Genomic DNA, 12,072 nt, shown 5'->3' on the forward strand with positions numbered 1-12,072 from the left:
AAGGGCCTATTCTGTGCTGTACTTTTCTATGTTCTATCATTTTCCTAGGGTGAGTCCCAGGCTAGAGGGCATAGGTTTGAGGTAAAAAGGGAAAGATTTAAAAGGGACCTAAGGGGCAACTTTTTCACACAGAGGGTGGTGTGTGTATGGAATGAGCTGCCAGAGGAAGTGGTGGAGGCTGGTACAATGATGGCATTTAAAAGGCATCTGGATGGGTACATGAATAGGAAGGGTTTGGAGGGATATGAGCCAAGTGCTGGCAAATGGGACTAGATTAGGTTAGGATATCTGGTTGGCATGGACGAGCTGGACTGAAGGGTCTGTTTCCATGCTGTACATCTCTACAAGTCACCGTTTTTGTTAATGTGCCAAATCCTTGACTCTGGTATAGACTCGTCAGAGTCAACCCATGGGTGTCAGGATGTCTGATACTCCTGTTTCTATGAGATTAAGAGCCCCAATCAGGGAACTCACCTGGCTGACCTCATTATAATCAGTACAGTGACCTTTGACATTGGAACTGCAAAAAGTCCTAAATTCTGAGCGAATATAAAATTATAAATTAGCATTCACAAGCGTCCAGGATGGGACAGACAGAGAGTGGAGGTGGAGAGAAAGAGAGTGTGTGGATGTTGGGGAGAGAGAGGAGGTGGAGAGAGTGTCGTTGTGCGGAGAGAGAAGGGAAGCGCGGAGGTGGGGGAGAGAGAGAGGGGGGAGTGCAGGGAGGGGGGGGGGTGGAGAGATGAGGCTACTCATGTCCTTTTCTCAGTCTCTACATGAGACTGAGTAAAGGATGTGCTTCATTTTGTGTGTTCTGTATGTTTTAGGCCAAAAGATTTGACTTGATTAGTTAACAATTGAAGAAATTCTCATGTGGCTGAAGAATTCTGTGGTGATTGTCCCATGTTGGTAGGAGAAAGAAGCTTGGTTTTAAACAGTGAGTGAACCACGTCTAACTCACAAATTTAAGATCTGAGTGTTTAATTCTGGCTGAAATTATAAACTTCCAATGAATTCCAAACCTTGCAAATATCATCTATTAACATAATTCAATTGAATTATACTTGTGATTATCTCCTTAGGTTTTCCAACAGGTTGATTTTAACAAGAAACCTGGCAGGATGAGCTTTCGCCCAATCAACTTCACTGTGATTCTGAAGTTATCTTCTGCAAATTTACATGAGAAAGCTTTCAGAGTAAGTCATGCACTAACGGGTAACCTTGCTTGTCTGTGTGACTGGGTGCCTCACTAATGGGATGATGAGGATTATCATCATGGAGTTGTAATACATTAGAACATCTTCCTGCCTGTCTCAAAATAGGAGAGAGAGTGATTTCGGGAACAGCATCTTGTTTGATGCTTGGTGTTTGACCATTAACGTGAACTCGAGCTCTCACACACAAACGTCCATCTCTGCCCCAGGACCTTAACCCAGCTATACGATTCTGTTCTTCAATCTGAATGAATCTCGGCTGTGGTTCCCTTTGCATCCAGTGAGTTTAAAACAAAACACAATTGCTTCTCAGTCCAATTGCAACTTGTATAGTCAGAAGTCACAGGGCACCTGGTTACAGTCAGATGGGTTTATTTAAAATCATGAGCTTTCGGAGCGCTGCTGCTTCCTCAGGTGCGGTTCACCCCAGTCCAGTGCCAGCATCTCCACATCATGGTGACCTGTATAGTGCCCATCTTGTCCAATGGTCTCAGTTCAAGTGCCTCGTGACACACTGAGCCGTCCCATTCAAGGTTAATTGGAGCTTCCCCCTCTACAATCTGAGGATCACCTTCTCAAGGTCGTCTGTGTTTATCACATTGCAAGTTGCTTCCAGGGATTGTTCAAAACTTGGTTTTGTTAGCTTTTCAGATGGCAGGTGTTGTCAGAGAGCGCACAGCAGCATCGACCTCACAGCTGGGAGGCTTGATCATTGCAACACATTCAGATAGCCGCAGAGAGTCTAAAGTGGTACGTTGAGATTGCTCCAATCCTGGGTGAACACACCGGGAATGCTCCAATCCCACTGAACATACCGGGAATGCTCCAATCCCACTGAACGTACCGGGAATGCTCCAATCCTGGGTGAACACCCCGGGAATGCTCCAATCCCACTGAACACCCCGGGAATGCTCCAATCCTGGGTGAACACCCCGGGAATGCTCCAATCCTGGGTGAACACCCCGGGAATGCTTCAATCCCACTGAACACCCCGGGAATGCTCCAATCTTGGGTGAACACACCGAGTAATGCCACAGTTTCAGGTGAATACACCGGGAGTGCCCCAGTCCTGGGTGAACGGCCCAGGAGTGCCACAATCCCGGGTGAACACACTGGGAATGTCACAATCCTGAATGAACACACCAGCAATGTCGCAATCCCAGGTGAACGTCCCAGGAAAACCCCAATCCTCGGTGAATGCACCGGGAATGCTCCAACCCCGGGTAAATGCACTGGTGTAGGGATCCATGACCAGGAAGCATGGTTTTAAGCTGAGCGAATGTGAGGGAAATATATTTCACCCAGAGGGGCAGAGGGAGTCTGGAACCCACAGCCTGTAAGGTGGTCTTGGCAGGAACTGTCATAACGCTGAGGGAATGTTCTTGTGATGGCCAGGCTTACAGAGCCATTAGCAACTTGCAGGGAAATGGGTTTGGAATAGTTAGGTGGTTGTCTTTGACTGGCACAGACTCAATGGGCCGAATGGCCTTTCTCTGCGCTGTAGACCTCTATGACTCTAATAAACCTGGGCTATTTAAAAGAAAATCTTGTCTTCATTATGGAGACCATGCAAGCTTTATCAATTGTCTTAACAAAAAGTCAATCCTATAATGAAAGGAATCTAATGTCCTTATCAAGTCCGGCCTACATGTCACTCCAGACCCACAGCCATGTGCTTGACTCTTAAATGCCCTCAGAAATGCAGTAGCCAGCTGTGAAGAATTTGTTTTTTTTTTAAAAGATAGGTTCAAATTTCACCCAGTTCATCCATGGCATCCTGATCAGAAACATAGGTGAGGTTCAGCACAGACAACTGTCCTCAGTGTGTGTCTGGCTCTGAAACCATCAATCAAATTGTTACTTCACAAGCAGATACTTTATTAACACTTAGGTCATTAAATGGAGCAAGATATGTTCCTCAGCTTCACAAATTTCACTACACTCCAATCAAACATGCCATTGTTCAACTGCTTGAAACATCAAAGATAGGAGGAGGCCATTCAGCCCTTCGAGCCATCTTCATCATTCATCGTGATCATGGCTGATCATCCAACTCAATAGCCTAATCCTGTTTTGTCCCCAGAACCTTTGATCCCATTCGCCCCCAAGTGCTATATCCAGCTGCCTCTTGAATAGATTCAATATTTTGGCATTGACTCCTCCCTGTGGTCATGAATTCCAAGGGACTTTGGGTGAAGAAATGTCTTCTCATTTCCATCCTAAATGTTCAACCCTGAATCCTCAGACTGTGACCCCTGGTTCTGGACGCGCCCACCATCAGGAGCATCCTCCCTGCACCTACCCTCCCTAGTCCTGTTAGAGTCTTATACGTCTCTGTGAGATTCCCCCCCCCCTCAATTCGTCTGAACACTAGCGAAAACCATCTTAACCTAGTCCACCTCTCCCCTGATGGCTGTGTGTAGAGGAGCAAGTGAGGACTGCAAATGCTGGAGATCAAAGTCAAAGGTTTGGCGCTGGAAAAGCACAGCAGGTCAGGCAGCATCCGTGGAACAGGAGAATCGATGTTTTGAGCATAACCTCTTCTTCAGGAATGCTGCGTATAGAGGCTACTTGACCAGACTGGACCACAGAGCTTCCTGAAATGCATCAGCAGCTATCCTCACCCTTTATGCTCTGGCTGGGAGGTGGGTCAGCCCTTGCTGACAGACTACTGTCCAGGTTGGCGAAGGACACTTGCTTAAATCTAAACAAATCTCAAATGACCAACAGAGTTCTGAACCCTGTCGATCTATTTTAGCCTGTAAACCATTTCCATAGATTCCAATCCCATCTTCCTGTGGGCTCAGTCAGTGTTAGGTTTTGGCAGTGTTCCCGTACCTGGTGTGGCCTTTGGCTATGTGTTTTGTGAGACAGCGTCCCACTTCCTCCTCTCTGATGAAAGAGGGCGTTACTTTTGTAGATGTTGGAATTTCAACCAACCTCACGTGCGTTTTTAAGTTTCTTTCTGGTCACAAAACTTGGTCTTGTTGTGAGGTCAGCTCATGGTAATACGAGCACAGCAAGCTAGTCTCGAACGAGGCAACTCTGTGATAGCAAAGCGATTGGATGAGTGGCTTTCAGATCCTTCAAGATATTCCTTGTGTGCAGCTCAACCTTTTGCCTAAAAGTTTTTACTTCGAAGCGAGTATATACAGGAAACCAATTAGGGCAGCACGGTGGCTCAGTGGTTAGCACTGCTGCCTCACAGCACCAGGGTCCCAGGTTCGATCCCAGCCTTGGGTGACTGTCTGTGTGGAGTTTGCACATTCTCCCCGTGGCTGTGTGGGTTTCCTCCGGGTGCTCCAGTTTCCTCCCAAAGTCCAAAGATGTGCAGGGCAGGTGGATTGGCCATGCTAAATTGTGTTAGGTGTATTAGTCAGAGGGAAATGGGACTGAGTGGGTTACTCTCCGGAGGGTCAGTGTGGACTTGTGTAGGTAATCTAATCTAAATCTGGTGACAGACTTGAAATAAACCCATTGTGACCATTTGAAAGAAGAAATCTATCTCTTTCTGTTATCTCTATGATAAGGTCAGCATTACTAGCTAAGAGTAGGCTATTTTGAATCCTTCATGTGAAATTTGCATTCAGTGCCTTTCCTTTCTGAAGCATTTATGATTTATAGTCCTCTGAGCTTAATAATTTTGTCCGAGTCCTTTGTTCTATCATTTTAATCTACTCTAGAGCCTCTGTCAGGAATAACTGAGGAGAGAGCCACATCAAGTCCTTGCACACAGTAGGTCCGGTAAATGATTTGTTGCAGTGCAGCATCCAGTAACAAATCCTGTGAATGTCTGCACTTAATGTGATTTCCTGCCCTAGCACCACAGTTATGCATTAAAAGTCCCAGAGGCAGTCAACCTGTCAGTACCTGGGCGACAGCAAATCATCTGTCGTACCAACCATTTGCTCCAATTTGCGCTAAGAAATTGTCTGGTTCTTGCAGGAATGATATTCCATAACTTATTTTGTTAGATGCTGAGTCCAGTCTTTTACCAGATGATAAGTGTTATAGAGAGACCACACAGGTAGCACAGGTGTGTAAACTACGATTACCAAGATACACAAGAAATCCGTGTTATTAAACAGATTATTATCTGCAGTTTCAAATGTTGCGTTTGAACACGGATGGTTTTGAGGTGATCTTTTAAAGTGTATTGTTTTGCATTGCAGGATGGTTTAATAGAACAGCTGTATGACCTGATTCTGGAGTATTATCATACTCAGGCACATACCATCGGTTTTCCAGAACTGGTATTGCCTGCTGTCATTCAGGTAGGAAATAGCTGATGACAGTGTGTGAAAGCTGTGTGTCTTTCGGTTGCTTGTACATTTTAATTTAACTATAGAATTTCTCATTCATGTTGAGTGTATTTTCTGAAGCTTGGAGATTAAATTCCTCTCTGTCTGGAGCCTGCTGTACATATTTCCTTCACTAACAATCTGATGTTCAAGTATTAAACACAAACAGCAAGAGAGTTGGAGCAACTCAGCCGAGATTAGTAGTTCGGAACAGGAGTTGTACCAGACTCAAAACGTTAACTGTGTGGGCGGCGCGGTGGCTCAGTGGTTAGCACTGCTGCCTCACAGCGCCAGGGACCTGGGTTTGATTCCAGCCTCAGGCAACTGACTGTGTGGAGTTTGCACATTCTTCCCCGTGTTTGCGTGGGTTTCCTCCGGGTGCTCTGGTTTCCTCCCACAATCCAAAGATGAGCAGGTTAGATAGATTGGTCAGGGAAATTGCCCGCAGTGTCCCGGGATATGCAGGCTAAATGGATTAGTCATGGGAAATGCAGGATTATAAGGATAGGGTAGGGAGGTGGGTCTGGGTGGGATGTTTTTCGGATGGTTGGTATGGACTCAATGGGCCAAATGGCCTGTTTCTACACCGTGTAGGGATTCTACAAATCTGTGATTTCTCTCTCCACAGATGCTGCCAGACCTGCTGAGTTTCTCCAGCATTCTTTTTGTTTGTTTCAGATTTCCAGCATCTGTGGTATTTTGCCTTTGCTCAAGTATTGTGTTTACATTATTGCATTGCTGGTAACTCCTGCATGAAACTGTACCAGGTGTAGGGTGGCACCTTTTACTTTTAAAACTCAGAATTTAACCATTTATAACTAAACACTATTGATTGGAAGACTGAATACTGTTAAGGATGTTGATTTAAGTTCTCTGTCCAAGAGGAATTCTTTTGGTTATTTGCTGAACCACCCTGTGGACAGCATTTCAGTGATAGTGATCACAACTCCCTGACCTTTATTATACTCATGGAGAGGGATAGGAACAGACGGTTTGGCAAAGTATTTAATTGGAAGAGAGGGAATTATAGTGCTGTTAGACACGAATTGGGACATCTAAATTGGGAAATACATGACAGAAATGTGGAGGTTTTTTAGGGAGTTCCCGCTGACAGTGCTGAACAGTTTTGTCCCACTGAGGCAAGGAAGGGGTGATAGGTTGAAAGAACCTTGGGTGACAAGGGATTTGGAACACCTAGTCAAGAGGAAGAAGGAAGCTTAGTTAAGGTTGAGGAGGGAAGGATCAGACCGGGCTTTAGAGGGTTACAAGGTAACCAGGTAGGAAGTAAAGAATGGACTTAGGAGGGTTGGAAGGGGGCATGGAAAAGCTTTAGCAGGTAGGATTAAGGAAAAGCCTACGGCATTCTACACTTATGTGAGGAACAAGAGTGAGGGTAGACCTGATCAGAGATAGTGGAGGGAACTTGCGTCTGGGGTCAGAGAGGAAGAGGATGTCTGAAATGAATACTTTGCTTCAGTATTCACTACTGAGGGGGACCTTGTCATTTGTGAGGACAGCGTGAAACAGGCCGATATGCTCAAACACGTAGATGTTAAGAAGGAGGATGTGCTGAAAAGTTTGAAAATCATGGAGAAAGGTAAATCCCCTGTGTCAGACAGGATATGCCCAAGGTTACTACAGGAAGCGAGGGAAGAGATTGCTGTACCTTTGGCAATGATCTTTGTGTCCTCACTGTCCGCTGGCAAATGTTATTCCCTTGTTCATGAAAGGGAATAGGGAAAACCCTGGGAATTACAGACCAGTCAGTCTCGTGTCTATGGTGGGCAAATATTGGAGAGGGTTCTGAGAGGCAGGATTTATGATTACTTGGAAAGCCATAGTTTGATTAGAGATAGTCAGCATGGCTTTGTAAGGGCCAGGTCATGCCTCAGAAACATTATTGAATTCTTTGAGGGTGTGACAAAACACATTGATGAAGGTAGAGCAGTGGATGTGGTGTACATGGATTTTAGCATGGCGTTTGATAAGGTTCCCATTCAGGCTCATTCAGAAAATAAGGAAGTGTGGAATACAGGGTAATGTGGCTGTGTGGATACAGAATTGGCTGACCCATAGAAGACAGAGGGTGGTAGATGGAAAGTGTTTAGCCTGGAACTTGGTGACCATTAGTGTTCTGCCTGGATCTGTTCTGGGACCTCTCCTCTCTGTGACTTTTATAAATTACTTGGATGAGGAAGTGGAATGGTGGGTTAATAAGTTTGCTGATGACACCAAGGTTGGTAGAGTGGTGGATAGTGTGCAGGGCTGTTGTAGATTGCAGTAGGACATTGACAGGGTGCACACTAGATGAGGAGTGGCAGATGGAATTCCAACTGGAAAAGTGTGAAGTGATTCACTTTGGAAGGTCAAATTTGAATGCAGAATACGGTGTAAAAGGCAGGATTTTTGGCAGTGTGGAGGAACATAGGGATCTTCAGGTCCATGTCCATAGATCCCTCAAAGTTGCCACCTAAGTTAATAGGATTGTTAAGAAGGAGTATAGTGTGTTGGCTTTCTTTAGCAGGGGGATTGAGTTTAAGAGCTGTGAGGTTATGTTGCAGCTCTGTAGAGCCCTGGTTGTACCACACTTGGAAAATATTGTGTTCAGTTTTGGTTGGCTCATTATAGGAAGGGTGTGAAAGCTTTAGGGAGGGTGCAGAGGAGATTTACCAGGATGGTGTCTGGGCTGGAGAGCAGGTCTTATGAAGAAAATATGAGGAAGCGAGGGCTTTTCTCATTGGAGCGAAGAAGGATGAAGGTGACTTGAAGGAGGTGTACAAGATGATGAGAGGTAATGGATACAGTGAATAGTAGGAGATTTTTTTCCCAGGGCAGAAATGGCTACCACAAGGGGCCATAACTTTAAGGTGATTGGAGGAAGGTTTAGAGGTGATGCCAGAGGTTGGCTCTTTATACAGAGAGTGCATGGAATGCACTGCCTGCGGTGGTGGTAGATATATTTGGGACATTTAAGCGACTCTCGGATAGGCAAATGGAAGTTAGTACAATAAAGGGTGTGTAGGTTAGTCTGATCTTAGAGTCGGATAAAAGGTCGGCACAACATTGAGGGCCGAAGGGCCTGTACTGTGCTGTACTGTTCTATGGTTATGTTTTGAGTGTACCGCACTCAGATCCAGAATTGAGCTTGGGCCTTTATCTGATCCACATCATCGTCCAGACACCTGAGTAAACTAGCATTGCTTGAAATCTCATTCTAGAGACAGCTGCCCCCCTGCCCCCCAAGTTGATTTCTCAGAGCTGCTGCGATATTCCGAGCAGGAGAGAGTGACTGATTTTTAACTGATGCAGTTCCCCAAAAATAGGGTCGCATGCCAGTTGGAGATTTAGGACGTTGCACGTTACACTGGGAAGAGAGCAAAGCGTTATAGTGTTTGCAAAGTGAAAATGTGCTATCTCTGGTTCCTTGTTGCATTAGAACCCTCCACTACTGTAGTGTAGCTTCAAAGAGGTAGGTCAAATGGTTGCTCAAGGTAACTGGCTGGGACAGCTTCAGAACAAGACTGCCAAACCCTAACTACAAAATTAGTGACACACTGAAGGCATTTTGGATGGGGGTTGGAGAAGGATAACAGGAAAATGATTGATGGTGCAGTGCCAGGCAGATGGATACAATTTCTGGAGATTTGAAAAGTAAAATACCGTGCTTGCTTGAATTTTCCACCAGCCAGTGGCGTGTGATCTTTACCCGCTGCTTAATCGGAAGAGCAGAAGGAGCAAGAGGTTCATCCTATTTGGGAGTCGTGTCAAATTGTCCCACGACATAGGATCAGTATTTGGCTGCTGTTCCGTTTCTCTGTGCCAAATCTCTCTCACTTTTTTCTGTACTACACTTTGAAAATGTCATCAGCACTTCCTAAAGCATGTGCCAGAGCAAATGCTAATCATTAGTGCTTCACGCAATACTTAACGGTAAGGACATACTGCTCACCACATCAAAAGATTGCCCAGTTAGCGGGAGGTGAGGCCTGAGCGAGTTATTGAAGGCAGAATCAGGAAAGTGTAGAATAGAATGGCAGGTTTTTGTGTTGAGGGTGGGCACTGTAATTGTGATTCAGGAACATAATGAGTCCGTCAAATAGTAGCTGCCTTGCCCTGATACACGGTCTTTTTATTCTGACAGCTGAAAACTTTCCTCAAGGAATGTAAAGTGGCCAATTACTGTAAGCAGATCAAACAACTGCTGGAGAAACTACAGGAAAACTCCAGCTACATCAGTGGCAGGCGGCAGAAGGCTGCATTTGGCGTGGTGGATAAAGAGGCCGTGGTAAGTCAAAGAGTTTGTTATATTGTCCCTGTTCACTTTTCATTCATCCACAGCACTTTGACTATGGAAGGAACAGAGAGGTTTACGACAAGTGACCCTTGCTAATCTGGGGTTAACAGCAACTTGAACTCATTGATCAACTTGTAATTTGGAGCCATTGGTAAGGGCAGCTGATGGGTATCTTCATCATTGAATTCTGGGGGGGGGGGGGGGGTGAAGAGAGAGAGAGAGAGTGTGTGTGTGTGTGTGTGTGTGTGTCATACAGCACAGAAACAGACCCTTCCATCCATCCCACACCCTGTTGATTTATCGGATTTCCTTTGACCAGCCAGTGAAAGACCATTTGGCCCATTATCTGGCTGCTAGCTCTCTGCAACATCAGTTTACCTAGTTCTGTTCGTCTGTCATTTCCCATTTGGAACAACTTATAAAGTTTCCTCTTGAGAAGGTTCCTTAGAGTTTCTTTCTCACTGTTCCTGATATGACATTCCATGTTACTGTCACTGAAACCCCCACCTCTAACACCCTAGAGCTTGACATTAGTCAGAAAGTGAATTGAAGCCACCTTACAAATACCATGACTATGAAAGCAAGTAAGCCACCTCCTGACTCCAAATCCTGTTCACTTTTATCTCCAAGTCAAGAATACTCACTTTCCTGGATGAGTGCAGCTCCAAGAATGGTTTTAATTTGAAAAATATGTTTTATTCATTAAAAAATATCTTATGTATATACATAGTCACAGCACAGTTCGGTTCTGTATATTAGCATATCAAGGAAACAGAAACATTGGAGTTTAAGTCTATCCAACAAACCAGACATCCCCTACTCATACAAGACTTTATTGACATGCATTTGAGGAACCGGGAGGGTCCGATAACTGAATCGATCCCCATTTAACTTAAGCAGGAAGATCTCAGACAGTGGTCTTTCCCCACTACGCCTTGACAACAGCTGCCCCAAGCTTTCGTGCTTCCTTCAGCACATAGTCTTGGACCTTGGAATGTGCCAGTCTGCAACACTCAGTCAGGGTCAGCTCCTTGCCCTGGAAGACCAACAAGTTTCAGACAGACTAAAAAAGCATCTTCCACCGAGTTGATGCTCCTCCAGACGCAGTCGATGTTTGTTTCAATGTGCGTCCTGGGGTACAGGCCGTACAGCACAGAGTCCTGCGTCACTGAGGGATGAAACTCAATAAAAATGCTGCGTCTGTCTTCAGACTTGCTTTTCCTCTCAAGAAGCTCGACACCATCCTGGGCAAAGCAGCCGCTTGATTGACACCATGTTGATCAACTTTCAACATTCTATGCTTGCACCAGCAACACAAAGTGGCTGCAGTCTGTATCATCTGGAAGACACTATGCATCAAGGCTCCTTTTGGCTGCACCTTCCAAACCCTAGACCTCTGCCAATAGAAAGACAAGGGAATCAAATACTTTGATACTCCAATTTGGAGCGATGTTGTCATTCCTTCCATTGGATTGGATTGGATTTCTGGAACAGCGTTCCTAACAGCATTGCGCAGTGGGTCAGGAACATGGCTCCCCTCCAGCTTCTCAGGGGCATTCTGGGATGGTGCTGCCCGGCCAATGAGACACACGTCGCAGGAAGTAGTGAGGCAGTGGTGGAGTAATAATGTCGCTGCACTGGTCACCTTGAACCCCTGGCACAAGTTCCCAGGCTTGGGTTCAAATCCCAGCACAACCGATAGTGAAATTTGCAATGAGTTGAGATCGGGAACACAAAAGTCTAACCACCGTGCAAAACCCACCTGGGGCACGGATACTCGTTCAGGGAAGGTGACTCAGAGTCGGAGCAATGTGGTTGACTCTTAAATGTTCTCTGGGCAATAAATGCTGGACTAGTCCACAAGGCCCAGCATCCTATGAACAAATGAAAAAAAAACCATTATTCACAACAAACTCTGACAGATAGCAAATGGCTGCTACATTTCCCACAACGGTGGTTATATTTCCAAGGCACTATGTTGGCTGCAGAATGCACTGGGACACCCTGAGAGAGTCACGGTATAACTGTAAGCCTGACTTCCCTTACCTTATACGCAGGACCATCAATTTGTTTGGCTGCTGATACCAACCATTCTGTTTTCAACAGTCTGTTCGAATTCCAGTCTCCTCAATAATATCTATCTGTATTCTTTTCACTAGTTCCTGTAGCCTGTAGACGCTGGCCTGCTGAAAGCAGATTTCCTATTGGCTGGCAGACAATGATTGGATGTTTCTGTTGTCGAGTCGAGATCAGGGCAAGGTGC

At 45.4% G+C, this 12,072-nt stretch overlaps 1 protein-coding gene across 1 annotated transcript in view; it reads left to right on the top strand.

Annotated features, from left to right (window-relative positions):
- The window catches only part of noc2l (NOC2-like nucleolar associated transcriptional repressor), a 198,610-nt gene that overhangs the window by 137,638 nt on the left and 48,900 nt on the right, over window positions 1-12,072 (top strand). Inside the window, exons 13-15 of the mRNA XM_060851925.1 lie at window positions 1,083-1,196; window positions 5,387-5,488; window positions 9,657-9,800. Coding sequence (XP_060707908.1) covers window positions 1,083-1,196; window positions 5,387-5,488; window positions 9,657-9,800 — 360 coding nt within the window. The remainder of the gene's footprint in view (window positions 1-1,082; window positions 1,197-5,386; window positions 5,489-9,656; window positions 9,801-12,072) is intronic.

Source organism: Hemiscyllium ocellatum, chromosome 37 (assembly GCF_020745735.1).
Source record: "Hemiscyllium ocellatum isolate sHemOce1 chromosome 37, sHemOce1.pat.X.cur, whole genome shotgun sequence".
Classification (NCBI taxonomy): Eukaryota; Metazoa; Chordata; class Chondrichthyes; order Orectolobiformes; family Hemiscylliidae; genus Hemiscyllium; species Hemiscyllium ocellatum.